General features: G+C 40.5%; 3 protein-coding genes across 3 annotated transcripts in view; 2 read left to right on the plus strand and 1 right to left on the minus strand.

Moving 5' to 3' along the window:
- Positions 1–2928: 2928 nt before the first annotated feature.
- Positions 2929–27061, plus strand: part of arr3b (arrestin 3b, retinal (X-arrestin)) — a 338825-nt gene continuing 314692 nt past the window's right edge. Inside the window, exon 1 of the mRNA XM_072437215.1 lies at positions 2929–2934. The gene's annotated coding sequence lies outside the window, so the exon portion shown is untranslated. The remainder of the gene's footprint in view (positions 2935–27061) is intronic.
- zic3 (zic family member 3 heterotaxy 1 (odd-paired homolog, Drosophila)) lies at positions 14528–19217 on the minus strand. Its single transcript, XM_072436931.1, has 3 exons — positions 17946–19217; positions 17106–17269; positions 14528–16776 (listed from the first exon to the last, which is right to left on the minus strand). The coding sequence occupies exons 1-3, from the start codon at positions 18937–18939 to the stop codon at positions 16591–16593; spliced, it is 1344 nt and encodes a 447-aa protein (XP_072293032.1). The 5' UTR covers positions 18940–19217; the 3' UTR covers positions 14528–16590.
- zic6 (zic family member 6) lies at positions 22774–25959 on the plus strand. The gene is made up of 2 exons (XM_072437065.1): positions 22774–23935; positions 24990–25959. Exons 1-2 carry the CDS (start codon positions 22993–22995, stop codon positions 25595–25597), a joined length of 1551 nt encoding a protein of 516 aa, XP_072293166.1. The 5' UTR covers positions 22774–22992; the 3' UTR covers positions 25598–25959.

Below are 27061 nucleotides of genomic sequence, written 5' to 3' on the forward strand. Positions count from 1 at the left end.
TTTTGTGTTAACAAAATGGAAATCTTAATTTTGCTAAGCTAATTATAGCTTGTAGCCCGTTGCTAAGCAACCTAATGACAGGAGACAGCGGGGAGTCAAGAATCTAACCTTTGGCTGGATAAAGCCAAGAGGTGACATTTGGATTTCCTTCATATCAATGTCTTTGATGCAGCAGCAAATTTACTTACAGTATAAATGCTGTCCAATGCATTTGATAGAATTAGCAAAAAAAGCATGACACATAACAGAAATGTTTTAAACATTAATTCAAAAGAAATATAGCTATTCTAGTGGAGGTCTTTATTGCACTGAAATATCACATATGGACCCGTGAGTCACTCTCCATAAGTGCACTTATTGCTCTCTAAGCGACTCTCTGAGTATCTGAATATACACAATACTGAATGATGGCTGAACACAAAGGAAAATAAGAGGTTGACATGTTGATTGGAGGCACTGAATCATATTGTTAAGGTGTTTAATAAACATTTAAGCTCCTGGTGTTTTTTGTGTGATGGTCTGTTCTGTTTATTCTTATTATTAGAGTTCACACACATCTGTATGAAAATGTTTTTGAAGTACTGGTTTCTTTTCATCTATTGAGGGGGAGTGGTGGGGGATCCATGGCGGAGCGCCAAAATAGTTTTGAAGTATTTGTGAAAAGACTCTTCTTAATCCGTTTTATTTGCTCTGCTACCTCTGAACCATTTGTTCATGAGAGCTCCCAAACCCGTAGCCATCCTAAGGATTTAGTGTGGAGCAGAGGTGCAAGGCCTACAGACAGTTAAAAACAGCCATCTGGCTGGGGGGATGCATGAGGTGGGGGTCTGGGAGGAGAAGTCGTGCTGGGCAATCAAAATGACGGACAGCAGTGAGAAGTGTTTTGCGGGCTCCCACATACATGCAAAGTAGGCCGACCTGTGAGCTTTCACAGCTCCCTCCGGTCTGCAGGTAAACAGTGAGGTTGGAGGTATGTGGCCCTTCCCCAGCTCAGTGTGTGCGTGCTTATGTTTGTGTATGTTAATAGTGTGTGTGTTGGCCTGTTTGGGAGAGGGGAGAGTGTGGACTTTTGTGTGTTTGTGTCCATGTCAGTGCCTCGCATATCTGTGTTCAACAAGTGAGCGTGCCAAGTTTACTTGTGTAGTCATGTTGTATTTTTCTGTTTATGTTGTTACTGGAGATGGCTTGGCAGAGCTTAGCAGGTGAAATAAACAGCGTCCATTTTACATGAATCACTAAAGAGGCCTTCTTGGATTCGACACAGACTCCATTCTAAGGACACTGTGAAATGGACGCACCATTGTCCCTCCTTGCACTGAGCAAATATTATAATCCTATTCTCTTATGCTTTCCATCTTGCCCTCTCTGCCTAATGTTCACCCCCTTTCCCTGAGTGAAAACCCCTGTGTGGAGGCTTCATTTTTCACTCTCCCTTTGGGCCTCTGTTGTCAGAGAGCAACCCTTAGGAAGTCTTTATTTCTGCCAAGCTGGGCCTCTTGCGTTCCTCCACCCTCTCCCTCCGTTCTCATGGCTGTCCCCCCCACCTGCTGAGATCCTGATCCCAGCCGGGGCAGGGCTTCAGTGGGGGACAATTACTGCTGCTCCCTGGCTTTGATCATCTGACCACATGGAAGCATAACAGCTGACCACATGTTTCAACAGACAAGAAGAAGAGGCAGGGAGAATCAAGAAGAGTTCGAATAGGCAGAAGGAGAAGAAAAGAGATCCCCTTTATTTAGCTTGAGCCCACAGTTCTATTTCATTTTAGACGCTCACAAAGAGTTTGCAAGAATGGTCTGATATGCGCTTGAGACAGCTTCCATTGAGCATTTATTTATTTAGATCAGGACGAACATGCTTATTATGCACTATGTCTGGATGCTGCCACCAATAAAGTTCGTTTCAATTTGCTTGTCCTTTGTGTGCGTTGCAATGAGAGAAAGGAGAGGCAATTTGAGGCGGCACTTGTAAAAGTGAGTGCTAAGTCTGTGGGTAGTGTATGCCAAATTGTCACTGAGCCAACTGGGCTGCTGCCTTGTTCTGGGCACTATTTGGCTTTTTCTCAACCTCAGCCTCTGTTTCATTCACACTGCTTCTTCATAAAGTCAGAGGTTTTTCATGTGGCCGACAAGGGCTGGCCAACTAAACTGGCCCGCAAACAAAGTCGCAGTCGAAACTCATCTCAAATCAAACTACAAAAGAGGGAAATAATCTATTTTATTTTTTCATTGGAGAATTGTAAATGTTAAAGTAATACATATTGTTTATTAGCAGTAAAATGCTAATAAAAACCAGCCATCACACCCCGGTTAGTTCGACACATGCACAGAGTTAGATGAAGAGTGACAAGCCTGAGGAGGCAGAGAGGAAGTTTGCTTTGGTCTGTCGGGGATGGCCTCTTGGAGTGTCCCAATTGTAAAGGAGATCACTTCACCACGTTAAGGGTGCCACAAAGAACCTCTTGAACAGCATTTAGTCCAAGCAGGAAAGAACAGACCTTGTTTTGACTGCTCTGCCACCTTTTATTGTCAATGCTTCACTAAACAATGTGCCGCTCCTGATTTAGGTATACTGCTCTTGTGGCACTTGTTAAAGCTCTCCAAAGACATTGTACAACAGACGTAGGATGGGCATGCATATACTAGAGCTAAAGAAGTGTTGCCTCTATGTGGTTCCCAAAGAATGGCTGCCACTGAAACTCATTTGACATTACACGTACCAACAAATGTAAAAGAATATGACAAAACGTTTTTAAATTCCCAAATAAATTATATTCTATAAATGCTTTCATTCATTTTTAAAGTTGACATAAGTCACTGATAATGAACTATACAGCATTTGCGTCTCATTTACACATTATCATCATTTTGTTTTGGCATTTGAGCAAATCAAAAGGTCAGTGCAGGTTTGATCGCTCTTTCTGCAGCCGTGAAAGCGCTCCTTCCGCCAGCCCTGTTCCTCGTGTCAGCAGTGATAGTAAAGTGCAGTAAGTCAGTGCTTTACACAGCCTCATAAACTACAGACAAGGCCCAATAATCAGAAGCATGAATGGAAACTTGGACTTCCACTTGGCCCCAGCATGTCTTGGAGTACTTGGCCAGTCTAAGATGAAAGCAGCACAAAAAAGTCAGTCTGTAGAAACTGCTTCTCAGCCGCTGTGTGTATCAATTTAATTTTTAAGCTGTATTAGTTTATTCTATTTTCTAATTATATTTAAGTCTTGAGGTCAAAGATGACAATTGTTTGATTTTGTGGTTTGAGTAGAAGTTGTTGTTTAAATGTTCATAGTGGTAGAAAAGAGATTTTATTTTGAAGAAACGCTGTAAAGCTACAGGGAAAATTTAAATCAATGATTTTCTTTTCTTCAAAGTCTATAAACGATGCGAGGGATGGCTTCTGCCCTGTGTAAAAAGAACACACTGCCACAAATAATCCTGTCTCTATGAGATTTTGTGAAACCTACTCACACCTACAACAGCTACAAACATGTAATGTGCATGTGTAAAGTGCATGTGATTCTAATCAGTTTGCATTTTATTTTATCAAATGTGTTCAACATGTTTAAAATGTGTCTTCTCTTGACTGACACATTTGTAATATTAAATAAATTACTAAATTACTAAAATACTAAGTAAATACATATTCAAGCCCATATATTTGCGTTGTTCCGCTGTCCAGTAGCCAACAGTTTGGAGCTTGTTGTTTGAGAATAAGTCATGAAGCCACGGTGGTGATAGCACTGAGTCAGAAGAGCAGTCTGCCTGATTTCACACTGGGATCTGCTCACACAGCAGGTAGTTCCAGACTCTCCTATTCTACACATCCTAAAGTCCATATGACAGGTTCGACTACACATTTCACTAAAACATAGAGAACACAATTGCTATTTGTCCACAGTTAGACCATTTTGTCTAGTTTATAATTGTAAGCTGCTTCCTGGTTGGACATGATCAGAAAATATGACATTGGTAGAGCTGTTACCTGGCAATCATACTGAAAATACCAGCCACAATCCTTATATATGAATTATAACCCTAACAGTTATGATTTGACAAACAATAATACCATATAACACTTTTATTTTTTTGAATGAGCCTTTAGAATATCAGGATGTTCACACTATTCCCTACATAGGGCACTATTTAGGGCTCATGTCATTTTTAACGCTGGGCAAATGTCCAGCTAGTGCACTAAACATTTCCCAAATGCACCATGAAAAGTAGTGTCCATCGCTGGTCACTAGACCGGTCAATACAGACCACAATACATTTGGAGAGTTGGAAAAACACCAGCGAAAAGCGACAGGTCTTTAACTACAACATGACTGAATGAAAGCAGAGCTTTTCCTCCAGAATATGGACTATAAAACTGTATTTTTTTTAAACAGTACACAAAGTTACTAGTGTTTGCTGCCTACCTTAGCTCGAGATCACCATCACAGGCAAAAGGTTGAATAATTCAGTCAGTTTTCTGTTTATTGTGAGATCCATAACTTGAATGCTGATCATTAGTCCATACATATGTGTACATGCGTGTCTGACAGATTTGACCAGTATTTATTACAGACTTTTTTTCGCTGACATGCGGTGATTCAATGCATTATTTAGTGCAGAACTATGTAGTAAATGAGGGTTAGGAACTAGGCTGGACAGTCAACGTGGCCTGTGTTTTCAAGGGTACGTCACATATTGATCAAATAGGTAGAATGATTCCATTTAAGAACTCATCACTACTTCCAATAAATTTAAACTTTTATTCGTCAAAAAATTATTCTCAAACTGCAACTTAACGGAAGTAAAACTATGACAAATATTTACCACAGGTTCTATATAACTGTTAACACTTTGGCTTAGTGGGATCAGAGAAGACCATTTTCCCCTGGTATTAACTATCATACAGTATATAAAATAGATGATTACATTTGGCTCACTGTAAAGCACAATATTATTCAACATGCGTGAATTAATCAAAATCAAACTGTTGTGCAAGCTGATGATGTGGGAAAACAAGTATAACAAAGTATAAGTCTCTGTGGTGATCAGTCCAATGTTGCTTTTTATGCCAATAAATCATTTTGACCCACAACTGGATGAATTGAGCTCTGTACATTGAAAAGCTGAGGATTTCCTATGATGATCCCAGAGTGAAAAACATCTGAAGAAAAAGACACTTCTAACATTCCAGCTGTGTATACATAGTAAATTAGCAAAAACGTCTGGTAGCAAAAGAATAGAGCCTAAACTATTATAGGTTCAAGCAGTAAAAATGCTTGTAACTTGGACAATCAATGTGTGTATCTCAGTCATACTCTGAAAATCAAAGTATTTAGGCTTAAATTGATGCAGGTCAAGCCAGAGCTGCTCCCTCATTTGTCAAATCGCTGATGGTTACCACTGATATACTGTGTTAGTCTACAAGCTATCCCTGCGCAAACCACCACAAGACCCATATTTCATCCCTTTTGTTTTGTGTTAGCACCAACAAGACTGACTTATTGCAGATTTGCACTTCTAAGCATGTTGCAGGCCGTTATTCATGATCGCAGCATTAAAAGCGCAGGGGAGACGAGTGTGGACGTCTGATTTACTCTAACAGTTCAGCAGTCACATCTGTGTTTAGTGAAGGAACAGCTTGTGGCAGCCAATCAAAACGATCTGTCCTCTAATATCTTGTATTGCTAGGTGCAGTGTAAATCAGTATCTTTGTACAGGAGGCAGTTGCTGGGGCTGCTGCCAATGAGTGTGTGAATTACACTCATGCATAAAGCTGTCCTTGTGTCCTTCTGGCCAAGAGCTACAGGGAAGCGGGAAATGATCATAAATTAAACAGCACATGGGTGAGGAAATCATCCCAAAATCTGGGATGGAAGGGAACATTTGGGAAGATTAGCTGGGTTTATAAAAGGAGATCCCATAAAATGTGGGCGGTAGGCTAAGTGACGGATATCAAAGAGAGTTGCACTTACATGGGACACGCACTGAGCCGTGGTGTCCTCCAGGTGTAGTGTGACACACATTGATCTGTTCAGGTACACTCTCATTGAATTAAAAGGACAATGTAACAGGAGGGTTCCAGTAAGAAGTTATAGATGTATACAAGTTGGTTTGTTACAAGTATACATAACATATAATCACTTTAGTGTTGTGAGTTCAGTTTGAAAGGTCCAAAAGTATGACTGTGTTATCGCTGTCAAACTACCTCGGACTCAGTGGTGGAAGGAGTACTCAATTATGGTTCTTTAACAAAAATTCAGGTAAAAGTATAAGTATGACATGCAAACATTTACTCGTAAAAGTATTGAAGTACCTGTCTATGGTCATTCAGGCAGTACTTTTTACTTTTCAGTCCAGTTAAAAATGTAGTGGAGTAGAAAGTACATATACCGGCTCTCTGTGTAGTGAAATCAAAGTAAAAAATATCTACTACTAAAGTGAAAGTACTTTTACTTTTGTGCTTGTTACTTTCCAGCTGCATCACGGCTGCATGTTGTTAAGCTTTAAATTTGGGTAGTAACATCAGTGGTCCCTAAAAGGCTGTCCCAGCTGATGCCTGCCAATAGAGATAAATTATTCACTCACTTGTCAAATCAATAATGACCGGGTCTTTAGTGGCCCACTCTCCCTGTGCCCTACTTATCACTTTTTGGGATGGGGGTTTGGGTTGGTGAGGTGCAGAAACAATATTATAATTGCAGTTTACATTTGCTGTGGCCCGGCAGCCCCTCGCTGAGGTAAGTGGTTGTCATTTGTTGTAATTTTATTTTCTGAATTGTTTTTTGAAAAATATGAAAGGAGCATCACTGAAAACGCAGGAGCTGGGATGTTGGGGGGTGGGCTGTGGTGAATGGGACATTGTTGCCATGGTGTTAAGGGCATGGGCATGTTTGGATGGCATGACCCGCCCCCCACCCCTTTCCGCCGCTGTTCATGTGTCACTCAATGTCTTCCAGCCTGTAATTTTCCATCTACTGTAACAGCCTGGGCACATCGCCACACATCACAAACTTTTAAAATAAATAAAGAATTCATTAAATAATTAGTATCTCCACAACAATCTCTTTTGTTCTGTCAATCTCAGCAAGTCTAAATGTCACCATGAGATGGAGAGAGAAAGAACCAAGTGAGACAGAGCCAAAGGAAGGCTGAAAATTTTTCCTTTATAAAAATCTATTTAAAAATTAAAAGCATTGACATATTTCTGATGCGTTCTAATTATGCACCATTGATCACATATAATTGGAGTCCATTTCTTAAATAAACGTTGTGCGTGTTTGTGCGTGTGCATTGACTTTGAATGTATTGGTGATAGTTCCTAATGGCGGCGTGTAAAAAAGGAGCACTTGTCTGTAGACGGACAGACACGATAGACTGTCACTCTGAACAGACTAATGGTGATATACATCCTGTTGATGAGGTCTGCACTTAATCAATACGATTGATTTGGGACTGGTTACTGATAAAGCATGGCTGAAGGGCTGGATGTTGAATCATGGCAATGATTCAAATAAAAAAAAAGTCTGCCTCTACAGAAATTAAACATCTAATACATACTTGACACCTGTTCTAAATAACTTTATTGTCATATTTTTGAACTAATATGCTGTTTCATAAACTGATGCATCCATTTTTGAAAAAAAACGCAAAAAACATCAAATAACTTTAACATAACATAATGGACATGGTATTTTTATAAATTACTTTTCATCAAACTTTTTCACTCAGGAATACTGATAATAACTCATATTCAGTACACTTCGGTTGCCCACAAACACTTGTCGCTCTTGCTTCCCTTATTTTGTGTAAAGCTCTACATCGACTTTTTCCCCCTAAAATTAATGGGGAATTAATGATTCCGTTATTCCCCCGCTGTGCGGTAAAGGGGGGTAAGGGATTCCTTTTTTTAATCGCCCAATCTCGAGAAACTGATTGGAGCAGAAAAATACGCCCAGTCCCCTTCTGCCAGACCTCACAATGGAGGCTCTGATTTTTTTGATAGGGTTCGATGCTGTCAGGGGGCCAGCTGGAATTAGAAGTGGATTAATAATTTTAAACAAGGCTAAACCGCTTGGACTGTCTGTCTGCTCTTTCCAATGCTTAGCCAATGGTCCGTCTGCTCCGACCACATCAAAACAATCTAAAAACACTATATCTTCCTAATGAAGAGGCTTGGCTTTAGTATTTTGGCTGGAGGCAACAAGAAAACATGCTTATTTAGACAGATTTTGGGAGATTCACAGCAAGAGAACAAGCCCGGATTATTGTTAGCACACTTACATCATACATCAAGTTTATCTCTGAAAGTAAACAGGTGCCCGCTTTGCCCAAAGCTAGACACACTTATTTACCTTCCTGTGTCAGTACTTGATGTAGATTACAGTGTTTACAGTTATTTGTGTGAGTTTGTTACATGTTGGCCAGCGGAGTATGTTTAGGAGTAAGTTATGGTGACTACCAGAAGAGTGACGGGGGCATAGGGAAGATTAGGTTTAGCACCAGTGGGAGTGTTAACTGGTGACTTTTGGGGATTTGAGTGTCTGTATGGAATGATCTAAAAGCAGAGCGGTATTACCAACCAAATGTGGATGTATAGTAAAGCCGAACAAATGAGGTTCTGCATGACATTTCCGATGAGACAGAATCATGGACTGTTGATTGGTCTGAGCGCATAAGCATGGGGATTCAAGATGGCCGCAACATGCCTCCTATCGTTATGGAGAATCAGTCAGTAACTATATCATAACTGTAAGCAGTATATGTTCCTACTCAATAAAAGTTAAAGGTGAGTTAAAAAAGCGTAATGCATCAATTTGTCAATAAGTATGTGAGGTTCCAATAATATGCTGCATTGAATGTATCCATTTGATTCCAAACCCAAACTTGATGATGGACAATCAAAGAGTTTCATGGAAAAGGACAACTTAACTTTTCTCTGTTTATACCTGGTAACTGGTTGAAATGTTAATAATCAACCTAATTTGAACAATACTTTTCACAATGTTTGCTCCAGCTATTCTTAAAATAATAGCAAATCCCAGTTGTGATACATAAGATAAGATAAGATAAGATAATCCTTTATTGTCCACACTTGGAGAAATTTCATGTGACCAATTAAGGCGAGTGAATAGGAAAAAAACTCAATTTGAAACTTCTGTAATTTCTGCACAAAAATGTAGGAAGAAATTGCGTTACAGGTTTTTCATCATGTAAAGTTTTTGTATAGAAATACAAAAAAAATACAAAATTGGAAAAATGAACAGAGCCAAGTTTAAATGTTACATATTATAAAAAGAGGAGATTTATACTTACCAGCATTTAGTGTTTGAGTAAACTCGAGCTGACTGAAAATTGGCCTAAAATGTCCAATTTGGCAACTTTTTTAGAATTCAGACTTCAGGCTCGGAAGTAGATATCAACAACTCCTGTACATTCTGTCAAAAAGACTGTACATTTGGGGTGTGTAGGTGCCACTTTAGGTGCTGGTCTCTGTGATACTGAAAGGCATTTGGAGAAAATGGCATTTGGTGTTACAATGTCCCAGATAAAACTGTGGATGGTTGGAGTGGATTCAATGAAATAATTCTAGAAATATAGTTGTAGATTAAACAATTGTGTTTTTCCCCTGGAAAGACAGCAAATTGTCCAAAAAACTTGTGAGAGCAAACTGCACAAAAATAATGTGTTTTGCCTGTAGTTATCATGACACACAAAAGTATTTTTTTACTGTAAATATATTTGAATGGAAATTCATGGAATTCTCCAATTTCCAAAATGTATCTTGTTTTGGAAGTTGTATCTATGTTTTGAGCATTATCTCTGCAATCTAACTCTGTACAATATGTGTAGTTTTGTAGTTTATATTTTCACATTTTGTCCCAACCGTATTTTTGAAACAGACATTATTGTATGTATGTTTTCTTTTTACACAATGTGAGTGCAGGCTGGAGTATAACATATATCTATATTCCCTTTAATTCAGTCATTATAAAAATGTTCTGTGAATGTAGCAAAGACATTAGCCCCCTTCTGAGCTATTATTCTGGCTGTCTGCTGTTGCAATTTCACACTCCACTGAATCTGCATGTTCAAGAGCGTCTACATGCCCCAGATTTCACCTTATTTAGGTAATACAAACAAATTTAAGACAAAAGTGACTTGGTACTGTGAAACCCCCATCAAAAGAAGGGCACTGGGAAGTTACCTCACACAGATGTATGCACTGAAGTTGTTCACAGCTTTCATCTATATTAATCTACATCTTTTAGTTATTAACTGGCTTCAATGTGTAAATTTGTTTATTACAGAGTTAATGTGTTCCCAATGTCCGATTATATCATCCCATAGTCTTCAGCTTCATACTTAATGCATGGAGTATGGCAGTCACAGACAGCAGACGACAAATACATTATTTATACTCCTCACAACCAAACATAGATCCTATTCTCACCGTTAAACTGCCCTTCCAACCACAGCGTGAGGTCCTTTGCCCTTTTGTTTTATTTACTCTAGACATTTATCCACACCACATTATTTCTGACCAATACTCAACCTTTGCACTTGGTAGAATTGAATGAATTCCAGTTGTTTGTCTCAACAATAATGGTGCTGTTCAAAGTCTTGTTTAGATTATTTCTCCACAGAAAGGACAGTCATGTATTTGCTATTTCTTTTATACTTGGCAATGTTACATATTTTATTTTTTGCTCTGACAGGTCATAAAGCTCTTTACCGAGACAGTTTGCCAGGATTAGTTTTGAACAAACAGCAGATTGCAATTGTTGCTTTCCCTTGCTACATGTTCAAAGAATTATGTACTTTTTCTCCTTCACTAAAGCTCAGTTTTATTCCAAAATGAAACCCATAATGTTTGCATAAAACTTTCTAAATTGGCCTATGTAACATGTATTATATTTGTAGAGATAGACCCAAATGCACTTTCTGGATTGAAAGTCCAAAACAAAGTGACTTTTTGTTTGTTCTTGCCTTCAGAGCTGAATTGAAACAGGCAAAGCAATTATTGGAGAGATCCCCATCCCCCTCACCAAGGCCTTGTACCTGTTTTCTTCCTCCATCCTCCTTCACACACGGACTGTCCCGTGGGTCACTGAGAAATACTGCATTTTAATTACAGCATTACATAAATGCAGATAGAAATATCTGACTTTTTCTGTTAAGAGAGTCTTGATATTATTGATATACGTATCCATTTAAATCTTGGGAACTCTACATGCCATTTGTTTGAATTTATTTTAGAGTAGACATTTTCGGTTAAATAAAATAAACATTTTGACCGTATCCCAGTGTATGTTTTTTTTCCTCTATAGGGTTCGGATCATTGTTCAAATGACCGTTGAACACCTAAAACAATTTGAATAAAATTGCATAAGATTGAACTGAAATGTAAATGTCCAAAAGAATGCCTAAGATAAACTTTTAAAATTATATTTCTTAAACGTTCAGACAGTCAAAACTTATTCAGGCAGTAATTATATGATCTAAATCTATGAGGACAGTTTTGGTTTTCCTGCTGAATGCAACACTAGTTACTGTTTAACTTTTGATATTTAAGACAAATATGTTGATATTCCTGTCACTGCTGGAGAATGTCCACTCTGTCAGTCCATATGTTACATTTATTCAAATAATGGAGTCAGTCTAAGTAAGTAAACTAATAATGAAAATGTATCATGCAATAGATTATTACATTTTTCACCTCCTGAAATAACATTGTCTGTTGCCACTTACTGTATATTATGACCCTCTGCTGGAGCCGAATCATGGCTCTAGCACTTTAAAGGGTCAGATGCAAAGTAAAATATGTAAAATCCCTGATGCCAAAATAAAAACGCATTGAGCCATAGAGGAGTGGGAGAAGAAGGGCAAAAAACACGTTCAAGTGTAGACAAAACATAGACAAAATGTTTTAGAACCTCTTGCACAGACCTGACTGTTAATGTTGAATCTGTTGGAAAAAATAAAAAAAACATAGATCCCATAATTTAGGTTGAAAATAAAAAGCAGCCTAACAGAAAAGCGCAGGGCAAATTGCAATACAATAGGCCCACCTATAGGGGTTCAAATACAACCCACTGACTCGTGACTGGCATTTCTCAGCCACAAATTTAAGAAATGTTTTGACTTTGTTGCTTTTCTGAAGTAAGTGTAACTTTACACAAGCAATTGAACATGAGGAAATAAAAATAACTAGGCATATTTAAATAATGGAAAGGCTTTCCCATTTTATTGTGCGGACAAAGAGGGCAATGAATGACATTCTAGTTTTTGTGCGTGGCCTATGAATATGAGTGCGTCTCAGGAGGAAGCCTCGGTGAGCTGCGGGTGTCCTGGGGTCCTCTCAGGTGAACCTGAAGCTCATCCAATCAGGTCTGAGCTAACAGTGCATATGCAGGGCATTTTGTGAAAGGCACTTAACATGTATTGATGTTGCCCTAAATGTTAACCGCATTAACACTAGAACTGTGTATGTATTAGGCTAAATGATATCCTACTTTCCAATAGTGTTTAATAGGCCTATCAGTCAAAAGACAAACGTAAAGTTCAATTGTTGAGCATCTGCTTTGCTGGGTGAGCCTTTGCCAAAGGCCTTACTCACGGGACCTATTAGCGTTTATTCCAGTGCCTGCTCTGATAAGGAATTCATCAAGTTTCTGACACACGGCCAGATGTTGGGGAATTAGCGCTGTCTCATGATGGACATGCCACTAAATACGTCACTATGCCAACAGGACCAAACATCATCTTTACAATCACGGAGCATAGGCCAACTGGCCGTTTGGATGTTGTTGTTCTAGAGACTTAATGTCCTCATTATCTGAGAAGCACGTGCTTTGTTAGCATTTAGGTGCATTAAGAAACAAACAGGCCCGCATAGCCTATTCATTGTGTCATCTTGTTTGCACCACAAAAGCCTCGTTTCAGGTAAAACGAAAAGACTGACAGGCCTTTAATGACAGATTATTGTTTGCCCACATTAATTTGCCTGCTCATTAGTTCAAGTGACAGTGCGCTGAATTTTAGCAGCAGAACAAACTGTTTTCAAGAAACTAGCCTAATACCGTAGGCCTACTTGCAATAGGCCTGTCCCTTCATTTGACTGCAACCTGCATTGTCAAGATAATGGAGCAATAGATGGATGTTGAATAGAATACATTGAGCCACACTAAGGTTTAAAAAGTAGCTAAACTTCTAAAACGTACCTTTATCATTTGTCAAACAACATATATGCTTTTAGAAACTGTTCAAATAGTTAGCAAGATTGCAGTTTTATGATCAGTTGGTCATTAGGTTTATAGTTGCGTGACAAACGGCGTTGGAGACTGGCTCCTGTGGCTTTATCCTCTTAGCGCGCGGTCTACTTAACCACCAAATGCCATGACTTTGGTGACGGAAGGTAAAAGGTTTTCGAACGGCCAATCAATCCCATATCAAAGTTGTACACCAGACAGGACATCACTTGTACCCGCCCTCGGAGCCGGTGCCAGTTAGGCATGGGCCTGCGTGTACCAGACTTGGCGGGTTGCAGTTTGCCCAGCGGCGCACAGCGATTACAAACTGCAGTGCCAACAGTCAGCGTGCAGCATACAAAGTCCTACTCAAAACTCACTGGCTACGAGGAGTGCTGCAGCAGAGCACTGTTGAAATTCAGCCTCTATTCTATACACAATTGCAGCCACGTGACCGTCACCGTTTTCTAATGCAACAAGAATAGACGAGAAAAGCCTTTTATGTTTCTCCCGTGCGGGTTGCGTCTCCTTAAACGGCTCTGGCCAGAGTGTTTGGAACTGGGCGAGTCTATTTCAACGCACACTTGTGTAGTGCACTTTGAAATAGACTGGCTATAAGAGAGTTGAAATAGTTTGTCCAGTTTGAAACCCTAATCTGCAAACCATGAACAATCACTCCAGCCAACGTCCCCCTCGAGTGTAACATTTGAATTGTGGCCATCGCGCTCTGAACTGTGATCTGTGCGTGCAGCGCGCGTAAAGCACAACGTCAGCCCGTGTTTGTGAGAAAGCCTGCTCTCTGTGTTGTACGTCACAGTGTCTGAGAGGAGGAACATGAAATTTGCAACTAGACGAGCTGAGCAGAGAGGAGGGGTCGGTGTGCAGGGGAAAGGGGGAAGAAATCAGCTAAAGGGCTTTTCGTAGAACTTGGTTTGGAGGCGCAAATTTGATTTTGTTTTATGTATTTATTTATTTTTAGCATTCTGCAACATTTATATCCTTTTATAAGGATGTCTTTGATTTACTTGGAGATTAAAGGTGGGAGACGGTTTGGTTCCACAGGCCATCATCACGGTCACACGGGGTCCTCAACTGCCCGACCGCACGCGTCATTTTGTTAACAACCTGTAAACCTAAATGCATCAATGTATATTGAATAAAAACCTTTATAAAACTTGCCTGTAATTGGCACTTTGACCGCGGCCAAGTTAAAAAGATTATTGTGTGTTAGACATGCCATGCACTGTACAATTATTACAAATAATAAACTGCCCAGTATGAAAAACATATTTTCAGATTTTTTTTATTTCATTCAAAATTTTCGTTTACATTTCTTCATAAATAGTTGGTGAAACAAATTAACCAACATACAGTAGCCTAAAAAGTACAAGGAAGCTTTGCTTCTGGTAGATAGGCTGTAGGCCTGCTGTTGTAACAGGTTTGCCTCATTGTGGCACAGTGACACAGTTCATCATTAAAACATTTTGCTCTTCGGGAATAACTTGAGTGTGACCCATTTCTCCCAGAAAGCGTTACAACATCACATTCTAGCTGTGTTATTGGCTCTGACCTCTGACACGGGGCAGAAAGGTACGGGAATAAGAAATTAAGGTATAGAAAATAGCATATAAAACATATATTCCTTAAATTATTTAAATAAACTCATTTCATATATCACTGTCACGAGGTACCATTTTTACATTTTATTTTAAAAGTAATGCTGGTGGTCTGAATTGTTCTCTTCTGAGCACAATATACTTTGTTTCTGCATATTATTCAATTCTTGAGAATAGGTTACAATGCAATGCTGTAACTCTTTTGACACTGTATGTGTTCTCTTCTACCCACATACCTTTCACTAGATTTAGTTAACACAAAATGCCATCTTGACAAGTTATTCACACAAAACAAGCAAATGTGAATCAAACTGCTCTATATGCAACACCACAACAAAGAACACGCTTTAGTTTTCACAGAAGAATTACATTTAAAACAATGCAAGCTGACAGACCCAAAAAAAAGTATTTTTTTATTACTATTATTATTATTATTGAAGATACTGTGTTGTGACAGTTCTATTGTTGCCGATGCACACAAAACATACTCGCACAAAGACGTTGCTGGAATCAAAAATCGCCTTATTGGCGCTGAGAAGTGGGCGTTGCCCCAAATTTGACATAATGTGATATATACTTCATTTCGAGTTCATCGCGCACTTCTAAAGTCAGTGTAGGGTGCAACAGGCTGCTGGGAGTGTTTCTCTGTATGCTACGGTTTGACATCTATCTGATCTATAAAAGTAAATACACAAAATCGTATTTGAACAAAATATAAAGATATCAACATAACCGTTTTATAGCTTCTCAGCTTATCTGAACTTAGTTCTAACAAGCATTACATGTCAATGGTCTCTTAAAGAAAAGTGACGGAAATATCTGCATTATATAGACAAATCCATTATATTCATATATGCTTTCTTCAATCCAAATAAGACACCTGCAGGCCTACTGGTTTAAAAGAAAAAGCAGAATACAATCGCCAAGTGGGAAAAGTATTAGTAATTTGTTCAATGTTAAGTTGGTTATGACCAAAACTGTACAGTTCTTGTTAGAAAACATTTCCATAAATATTATTTATGTTTCAGAACTTATACCCATAATTAAATTACAAATTGATAAATATGGCATCATGGATATGTATTTACAACAGTATTAACAAAAGGCAACGTTTATATTTTAACGGTAACAATCATAACCAAATAACCACATGTGTCCACCTGAAAACGGACGCTGACAACAGATTCAACCCCATCAAACAAGGAAATACATTCACAAGTATAATATGAGTTTCTGCGTTTTTTTCTGTGTGTTCAAGTTAATGACAAAGACTTTGGCACGTTTCTTAAGACTGTTTGAAGTTCCAACAATCAAATTTGAAGAGGCAGCAGCGCGTCGCCGCCATAGAAAAGAGCGTAAAATAGTACCCCATTTCTTTTTTTTTTTTCAAAATAGAAAAATGAGAAAATACATCAAATGAAACAAGAATTATTTGCTGTAAAGTAAAGGATACACACGTGTGTTCATTTGAGAAAGAAAAGTGAGTTCATTCTCTTTGTTTATTTTTATTTTTTTTGTTTATTCATTTACGTGTATTATTTCCACCAAATGGTTGGAAAGTCAAATTTCATGATCCTGAGAATGGACGTGGCCTGCGTGCAGCTTGCTGCCTTTTGCTCTTGTCTCCTGTTGTGGTCCTAATCCCGTGTGTGTGTAGGACGTGTGTGTAAGGGCAAAATCCGTGCGTCTTCAATGCCGTGGTACACGTTGGTGAAGTGTTTTCTTTTAGTCATTTCAAACGTACCACTCGTTAAAGTTTGGGGCTAATCCTTCGCTGTGACCAGACGTGTTCTGTACCACGGCTGATGGTGGGGTTTTTGTGGGGTCCTCGGTGCTGCCTGAGACCAGTACTGGGGGTGTGGAGGACTCGTATCCAGAACTGGCAGCCGGAGATGATTCGGATCCTTGAGACTCGTGAACCTGAGAACGCACAGAAAATACGCATTTCATCCAAGCCTCACAAAACTGATTTGATTTAAGGCCTGAAATGTGTTGCATATTCAACATAAAAAGCCAAATAATAAGCGTGCATTAAAAAAAGGAACAAACGATTATACGTGTCTAACGCGTAGGTGCGCGTAATGATCCATTTAGTGGAGACAAGGTCCACGAACATGAACGTAAACAGAGTTCAGTTCTGGACCATTCTAAATGCGTTCTGTAATAACGTGATGGTCCGTGTCAGCGGGAGGGGGCAGGGTGGGGGAGGTGTGTTAATGTGTTTAATGCGTAATGAAGACGTTAATTACCTTCATGTGTTTCCTGAGAGAGCTGGGGTGCGTGTAGGACTTGTCGCACACTTTGCAAATGTACGGCTTGTCTGACGTGTGCACGTGCATGTGCTTTTTCCTGTCGCTGCTGTTGGCGAATCGTCTGTCACAGCCATCAAATTCACACTTAAACGGCTTCTCACCTGGGGGAATAAATGCATACACAATGTAAATAACTCCATAGCCTTCACAAACAAAATGCTATAGTCGCGCCACCTGCAAAAGCTACAAGCTAGACATGTGGAGAGTCTGCAGCCCGTTATATAACAGTAACCTACATTTGGAGGGCGACGTGGATTGAACAGTACTACGGTGCCCTGTCAGGCGTTATTTATTCACGAGGCCTCATGCTACTACTGGGCTGCACTGCTTTATAGTAAACATTGAATCAACAGGGCATTTGACCGCAGGCACCTAAAACATATTTATACACATAGAAACAGTGCAAAGCCATACCGTGCCTGATTAGATCTGGGATAAACAGCCACATTCTGGAGAAAGAGACAGCAGCCGAGCAGAGAGCGCCTTGTGGCTCCACATACGGTCCAAACTTTTACAACTTTGTCATTACTCACTTCTCAGCAGCGAAACTAAACAAATCCCCAATTATGCAATAAACTTAAATAATTGCTCACTTTAGTTTGTTCTGAATATAATTTAAATGTAATACTTAGGGGATGAGAGAAAATGCAATAACCCACAAAGAAAATCTGCCACTGAGCCCCACGTAAATAATGTTTAAAACATAAATAGACCACTGTGTATTTATCAGTTTATTGCAAAGAAAACAGATAAAATCATAACAATACCGGTGCCTACCTGTGTGTGTTCTTTTGTGGATTTTAAGATTTTCTGACCTAGCAAATATTTTGCCACATCCAGGAAACGGGCATGGGAAGGGTTTTTCTCCTGTGTGCACTCGGATGTGGTTCACAAGTTTATACTTGGCCTTAAACGATTTACCCTCTCTCGGACAGTCCTCCCAAAAGCAGATATGGTTACTCTGCTCTGGGCCGCCGACGTGCTCCATAGACACGTGTGTGACCATCTCGTGCATGGTGCTGAAAGTCCTATCGCAAGTCTTTTTGGGTCTGTTCATCTGGTTCTCGTCTATCCATTTACAGGAGAGCTCTTGTTTAATGGGCTGCCGCATGTACCTAAAAAAGGCCCCGGGGCCATGGTGCGTGGGCACGTTCATGCCCATGTTCATGTTGATGGGGTGGTTGTAATTGTGCAGCTGAGCTCCATAGGGGTCTGTCCGAGGACTAGCCACAGGACGGTACGGATCGGGTCTTCCGAAGATATCCCCGCGTAAGCCAAGATGCATTTGGCTGTTGACTACATGTCCGCTCGGTGACGTGTGGCTCACCCCCTGGTCGTGAAGTCCTGGAAACAACAGATGTCCGGGGTTATCGGGGATCCCCGGCGGCCCGTGAAGACTCCCCGCCGAAGCAGCAAAGATTCCGTGTTGTGCGCTTGGAGCAGAAGGCTCCGCGACGCCGCGGTTCCGAAACAGAAAGTCCCGCGTGGAATTGAACGCGCCGCCCCCGTACGAGCCTACCTGGCCGCCATGCGAGTGTCCCAAAGCAGCTGCATATCCGGAGGCTTGCGGGGTGAACGCGGAGGTCTGGCTGGAGGCGATGTCATGCGCCACGGGGCTGATTTTGAAAGCTGCGGAGTGAGAGGAGTCGGCGAAAGGATTCAGTCCCAAACTCGGGTCTCTGTTCCCGAGCTCGTGGTGGTGGTGTCTTGGTGTCCCGAAGCCCCCCACTCCTAACGATGCAAACTGCGGACCGCTATCAAGAAGCATCATGAAGTAAACTTAGGGCGCGGGGAGGAAACTAAAAATCAAATTTAAATCCAGTTTAGCGGAGCACTCAGACCAGCTCACACCACGCCGGTATCTACTACGTTTAAGAGAAATCCTCAAATAAAAAGGAAACCAAGACGAAACGGAGAAAAATCCTATTCGTATAAGAGTTGGGAGGCAAAAACTCCCGTAGAGTGCGGTCCGTGAGAAAAGAGGATCAAACTTCCCCCCCTTTCCATGCGGATGATGTCCTTGGACTGATAAAGTCAATCACTCACTCCCAGAACATAAATGAACTCGGGAGGCAGAGCTACGTTAACCAATCCGCGACAAGCTATCCGCAAACCACGTGACTGTTGAGACGAATGGTAATTGGCTAGATTTCTGGTGATTGGCAGTGTTTGCTATTGAAGATGGCAGCTCGTCTTAACTTGGTTCATTTGATTGGTTCACGCAGCTTTACTTTGCAGGTATATGAGAAAAGTACTTTCTATGTTAGAAGGATATGGTTCCACACAGAAGTCACGCACCAGCCGCGCAACGTCCAAGAAAACACATTTTGAAATATTTTGCTTATATTGCCTACACAGTCTACTTTATCTGTCTATATTTCTAAGCAACCCCCAAATTCTTCTGGCAATGTTCCAAATGTGTCTTTTAAAAAGCTACTTGAAAGGGGAAACTCCATAGGGTGTAAAACTGGAATAAAAGACCCCCCAAAAAGATGGCAGTAATTTCAATATCTTGAGATCAGGCTCGGCAAAAAACATCTTTGAATAAGTTTTACAGGGCTGCAGCGGACTCCCTGTTGGACACAAAATCTGATCAAGTTCAAAGGCGTTTTTTTTAACGCCGCCTCTTTCACTTATTTGTCCCTATAGATGTCCCAGGAAGGAACGCACATTCTTTGTTAGGGCTAGACCCACAAAACTTTAAATGAGCACATTTCCCTCTTCCATCATCTGCCACATTCACACAGAGCGGGACCTCCACACACAGATTGGAAAGGTGAGTTTGCGTGTCATTTCTTTGAGCAGAGTGAATGATGAGGACACGTCTCCGTATGTTGCAGTCCTTTAGTCCACGTTACGCCTGTTACAACCGGCGCTTTTGTGGGAGTCTAATTAAACTGAAAGTAGAGTGTGAACTTTAGCGCAATACTGCAGCGCCTCTCCACATGTTGCACGGGTAAAAGCAAAACGCTGGATAGAATGCAGGCCTAACCTGCCCCTCCTTTCTCTCCATCTCCATCACAGAACTCCCTCCTCAGGTTTAGCGCAGTCTGCGCGCGCGCGCGCGCGCACTAAAGGCGTAACTTTAACGCACACATAAGTGCAAGCAGATCTGAGATTTATGGTGACCTTTTTGCACTCACAAGTGACGAGCAGCCCGTTAAGTTTGTTCTGACCTTCATATTGTATTTATTTGTTGAGGATCTACACACAATATTTTCTGGCAGCGGGTGTAGCATCTAACCTAGACCTGTTCAAAGTTTAGAATGCATAAAGGAAAATGTTTTGTTGACTATTACCAAATAAAACAAAAAACAGATTTTGACTCCATATTTCTTTAAAAAAGGTGCACATTTCTGTCCGTGACAGTTGGTCAGATCAGTGACGCTTTCAAAAACTGAGCACACGTGAATTAATGAAGCATAAAAATCTTTCTTGCTTCATAAGATGGTCTTTTGATTGATTCTTCTCTCTTAAAAAAGAAAATGTTCGTGACATGTTTAAAAGTCCACATTGTTTGATTTTCTTTATCCTTAAGAAATCAATAGCCCTTTGCATATGGATATTTGAGCCTATTCCATATTTCATATGAAATGTATTTATTAACAATTAAATTCAAATATCACACATTAAATATCTGTCATTAGGGAGTGTAAAAACATGATTTAGCTTTCTCAGTCGTGGTTACCTCACTTACGTTGGGATGTCTCATTGGTTATAAAGTAATCTGCCACCAACTGGGCATGCGCGTTACCTAAAAAAAGAAAAAGAAAACAATATTGTAATATGTCACGTAGGTCTTATGTGACATAGGCACATTTGGGGGGAAAAGCAGAACAAAACTCCAGCTCATGGTAAACCACAAACAATTCTATGTTTTTTATGTAGAACTGAATGATCATGATTATAGGGTTTAGTTTTTCGTGCTTGTGCATTGCGATTCTCTTAATTTATTTTGAATAATTATGCTGTCCATGTGTTGGACATTAGTTTAATTAGAACTGTATTATAACTCCTTATGTGGATTGTGGTCCAGTCTTGGCCGCTCTTTTCAAAGGGCCGGTATATGAGGGATTTCAAGTTGTGTATTGATTTTATTGATTGTTGTTGGTTACAAAAAAGATGGCTTGATTATTTTCGTGCTTTGATAAATGTGTACAGTTAACTGGAAATGTTGAAATTCTGTCCAGCACTTATTGTTTGGATTGTAAAAGATTATTTGGGGCATGTTTTTCTTTGTCATTTTTCTCTCAATCCATTATCCCAATCGTCTTTATCTTCTTTAATAGTCTTTAAAAAGAGGAAACACTGACTTTCTATATTGGCCTATACTGATATGCCTATTTTGCTTTGTATATTTGGAGGTCAAGGTCTAACTCCCAATGTCTGGTCCATCAGTTTGATCTGAAAAATCTGGTTATTTACAGACATTTTCTTCTTTAGCTTATAGATCATCTTCAAATGTACATTATTTCAACTCGTTTGATGGTTCAGTCAGTCTCAGGAACTCACAATAATTTTGTATTTACTGTATTATATCTATTGCATTTTTGCATTTTATTTAGACATTGGCTGTTTTTTGGCAAGAATGCGTGCAAAACTGTTATGTAAAATTCAACACACACACACACACACACACACACAAATATATATATAATAATATTAATATTTAAAATAAATATTTTTATTATATATATTTTTTAACAAACTAAACTGGTTGTGTGTTTGCAATGTATTTTTTTTTTAACTTTAGATACAGCTGGTCATGGTCCAGGGTTGAACGTCATGGTGGTTAAATTAGGCCTAAATGTATTTAGCCTAGTATAAATATTTAACTGGATAACATAAATCAAAGCATCGGTCTAAACTGAGAATATACAGCATGATTGATTATTTTATTTTGCATCTCTTTTAGCTATTTAAAAAAGGCATTTTATATTGTTTATGTAAATTGTATATTAGGCCTGCGTTGTGTTTGCACTTAAGGTTGAAGCTTTTTTTACGCAATAATTGCGATATGGATCCAACTTTTGACTGTGGCCCACGTGAGCTAAGTCTCTCAGTGGCTGTTGTCCTCAGACAACCCTTAAGTTTCCCTATTCGCGTTTCAGAATTTTATGTAACTTTTGCAGCTTTACCTCTTTGCCAGGAAAGAAATGCGTAACCGGCTAATTGTAAATTGAACAGTTGATTTTATTTACCATGTCGCTGTTCTTAGAATGATCTACAATAATCAGTCTGGACACACTGTGCATTATTGTGCAGAACTGTGAGTGGCACTGAGGACACAGAGTGTGTGTAAAACCTGCTCATGCTTATAGCTCTGTCTCAATAACCCAGGCTGTGTCCTCGACGCTTTTGGAGAGACACTGAAGGGTCTGTGCAAAGTTAGACTGCAATATTTTATCGCGGCACATTTCAAAGCATTTGCTCTGCATTATTTGAAAACGGAGTCGTGTGGTGAATGCCTGCGTGTCCCTTTTAAAACAAACCCAGCGCCTGTCAATCACGTCGCATTCCAACCAATCCCAAAGCTCCCCTTTTAAAAGCAGGTTTGCCTGCTGTGCTTTTATATTGCACCATGGCCTGTTCCGAAGCATTTTACTACCACGGTTATTGCCACAAATCAAGAGGGCAAAGTGAACGGCATGGGACTCACACCAACTTTAACGAAATTGAGTATGGTTACTGCTTTTGCGAAGTTCACAGCCAAGAATTTCACATGCAGATGATATACACCACGGACATGGACCGTGCGCCTGTAGGTGCATCTTCAGAGCTGTTGGTTGACTTCGCTAACTCATAGCCAAACTCACAACAAAACATGACAAGCCTTTCGAGGTTTAGTGGCTGCCCTCTCTCCTGCGTCAACCCCGGAGAGAGCAATACTGATCCCAGCGTGGTGCTGCCACCTTTGGCAGGGGAGCACATGGGACACCCCACTGGCACTTCTTTAAAACTCTGCCTCTCGCACAATTTGCGAGACTACCCCGAGACGAGGTCCAGTGCATATGTTGACCACTCGGTGGCTACTTTTCCAGACCCTGGATACCCAAGCCACCGGCTCGAGCACAGCCCTCGGGGCATCCTGATTGGACCCAGTCTCTCTGGAGCAGGGATGCCACCCGTCACTGATCAACTGGCACCACGAGCTAACCAACATGGCGGCGTTGAAAGGTATCGAGACTTTCCTGGCATCAGAGACAATCGGAGCCATGCTTTTTTCTCCAGCTACCAGGAGCAGGCCCACGGCTCCACTGACGGGACTCAGATGATGCTTGGTCTACCTGGAGACATCCTAACGCGGACCCACCCCTACAGCCAGAGCCTCAGCCCCAAGGGCAACAGTCAGCAGCTTGTCACTCAGTTTCTGGGGCTTTACAAGCCCTTAAACATGGCCATCCAGCGCGGGCCAAGTGATGCTTTCTTCAGGTGCTCCAAGCAGAATGTAAAACACGAGCTACTGTGCAAGTGGACAAACAGCCACGAAGGGGCTGCAAAAGTGCCATGCTCCAGAGCTTTCGGCAGCATGTATGAGCTCGTGACCCATGTGACCGTGGAGCACGTCGGTGGACCTGAGCACTCCGAGTACGTGTGCTACTGGGTTGACTGCCCGAGAGACAGGAAGCCGTTCAAAGCCAAATACAAGCTCGTGAACCATGTCAGAGTTCACACTGGGGAGAAGCCCTTTCCATGCCCGTTTCATGGCTGTGAGAAAGTCTTTGCTCGTTCAGAAAATCTGAAGATCCACAAGAGAACGCACACAGGTTAGTAATTAACAATAATAATGAGAATTATACTGATGATGACCATTATTATTATTATTATTATTGTTATTATTAACAATAATAATAATAATAATAATAATGGTAATAATTATAATAATAATAATGGTAATAATAATAATAATACATGATTGTTTGCTGATGTAGTTATGAAGTTGAGCTAAAGCTAATCTTGTACCACATGGTGAGCCTGGTGAGCGTCAGGCCTGATGCTGGTTGGAGTGTCTCTCCCTCTTCATTCAGTTAAATTAATAAATAAATGCTGGGACACCGGAGAGCTGTGACGTAGCCTTTACGCGCATGTGCCTCGTAGGGACTCTCCTCATAAGAACAACACTACACACAATGATGTAGCAAGAAATGAAGCGATGCTTGAAAACTCAGCCAGTTGAACAACAATTTACATGATTGATATTTTTGTTTCTTGGCATATTGATTTGTCACAGCTATTAAGCTATCACTGCAACTGTATACAAATACCTCCATTAGCCTATTATTTGGGAATTGTATTGATGTAAAATCAAAATACAGGTGTACGAAATGATCACACAAAATATAGGACACATTCAAATTTGTGAATACAAATAGCCAACTCTTCAATTCTTGGAAAAGGAGGGAATAAATCTTTCCTTTTAGTTTGTCAATTGAGCTGCTTGGACACAGTTATGCACTAATATGACAACGATCTGTTACGAATATTAATATTAATCCAGTTTAATCAATTTACGTAGCCTAATAATTAACACTTTGCAACTGCGAAAAGAAAAGTAAGCGCGTTAATTAAAGTATTGTTTACAGGCCATATATAGTGCACTAAGGCCTCTTCACTTTTACGTACAGCGTTTTGCGCCTTTCCACTGCCCAAAACCTAAATGGTTCTGCGATTCTGTAGGAAAAACTGTCTGAATGTTCAAACTTTCTGAGGCTCTGCTCACTGAACGTTCGCGTATGTCTCCGTGTGCTGTGATGTATAAACAAAGGCGCGGGCTTTGTGAGCATCTGATAACGGGCGTCATCTCTCTTTCCACTTGTTTAGGTGAAAAACCCTTTAAATGTGAGTTCGAGGGCTGCAGCCGAAGGTTTGCCAACAGCAGCGACCGAAAGAAACACTCTCACGTGCACTCCAGTGACAAACCATACGTGTGCAAGGTCAGAGGTTGTGACAAGTGCTACACACACCCCAGCTCTCTGCGGAAGCACATGAAGCTCCACTGCAACAAGCATCCCCAAAAAGGCACCGACGTGCGCTTAGGAGATGAGGGTCACATGCCCGAGAGCAGGTCAAGCCGCGCGCGGGAAGGAGGTCAGCACATGCCGCTCCACACCCCCACCAATCAGGATGTGCCCCTGTACACGGGCAGTCGCGACGAGCACGCCCTGAGGTCACGGCTACATCACTCATTTGACAGTAGTGTAGACTACTCCGCGCACAGAGCGGGGCCTCTTCTGGAGCCTCTGCTGCAGCGGGGCTCTTACCGGAGCCAGCACGGACAGACAAGTGGACAGGCCCCGCACGCGTTCACTCAGAGCTCGAGGACTTTCTCCACTTCTCCGTTTCAGAAGAGCCTCGTCAATGGCTGGTACACTTGTCACAGTGGCGTCGATTCCTTTCCACCAAAGCAATGTAACATTCCGTCAATGTGAGATCTCTTCTGGGCCTTTTCAGCCCTGAGTCCTGAATCTCAAACCCGCTTCTATCACTGTATGTTATTAGACCATTCGTGACATGTGCATCTCATATTGTAAAGGACCTCTAAGCACACTGTGCGCTTTATGGCTCCAAAGCCTATTAAATCACTATTCATCATAATTCTACAGGACCTATAGTACAAATATCCTATACATTTGTGTATTATTACATTATTATAACATAAACGTCGGGAATAGTGAGAGAAAAAGCAAAAGTGCTAAAAGAGGTTATGTTGTGTTAATTCAACTGTAGGCATCTTGTTGAATGTAATCTAATGTTGTTGAATGTAATATGGCAAATGCATAAAACCATCAATGTTTTTCCATGTATGTACACATGTACATGTATGTACCCCCCCATGATTTTCCTCCCGGTCAATAGGGCCACAATTCTCAGCAAAGTATTTGATCAGTTTGTGCTTTGTCTCTTAAATAATAAACAGTGGACCTTTATGCCAATTGATCACATGTTTCATTTTATTACAGCTGGATTTTTGCACAATCCATATTTTATAGACTATATTATCCATTAGCTTTTGTTCAGACTATAATTGTCTTATGAATGCAAAGCAATAAGCTTTAGTGAGTGACCGTTTTATGGTCCTCTGGATGCATGTGAATGTCAAGGTGCAGAGTCTTTTTTATGATGCCCAATATCATTTAGATGATCATTATTTTTACGTAATTCACATTCAAGCAGTGTTGAATTTTGTTATTAATTTAATGTTGTGGTGTGTATTTTAGAGTCTGACTTTGGTCTCCCCTTCACATTCAATTTTTCTTATTCAAATTTTAAACTCCATGGGTACAGCTTATTGGAATTTTCTGTTTGTGTGTAAAAATGCCAAAAACCTTTCCTTAAAACTCTTTCTGATTGGTGATGAAAACAGTAGTCCTAACTATTTTAAATTGTAGCAATAACAATATATATATAATAAAATATTTCTCCTCACTCTCAGAGAAAGGGAAGATGACGGCGGATTTTCAGGTGGCGGCGACCATAAGGTGAAACCCAATGTATGGATACTTGGTGCATTGTAATACTTGTGCTGTATGTGTTTCAAGCTGTGGTAATGTTCCTGTAATTATTGAACTCTGACACACCCCCAAAATCACAACCAATTGGACCTTGGCTTCCCCTTTGCCCCCTTCCCGCCGCCATTTTTACTCTAGTGCTCTCTGCCTAGCAACAAGCGGCGAGCGCCATTTTGGGTAGGGTACATGGGGTGTTGATCAGCTGAGTGTAAATAGATCCATTGCACCTTGGGTTTCATTGACTTGTCAGTGTGCACCCCTGGGTGGATGTCATGCCATCATGAGGTTTAGCCCCAGCTGTGTACCAGAGGGTGGGCTGCTTTGTCACACTGGCTCTGTGGCTCTTTGACACATCATCATAACCATGCATGACACCTTGCGTAA

Source organism: Eucyclogobius newberryi, unplaced genomic scaffold (genome assembly GCF_026437365.1).
Source record: "Eucyclogobius newberryi isolate DKJ021-1_F unplaced genomic scaffold, fEucNew1.0.hap1 SCAF_11, whole genome shotgun sequence".
Taxonomy (NCBI): domain Eukaryota; kingdom Metazoa; phylum Chordata; class Actinopteri; order Gobiiformes; family Gobiidae; genus Eucyclogobius; species Eucyclogobius newberryi.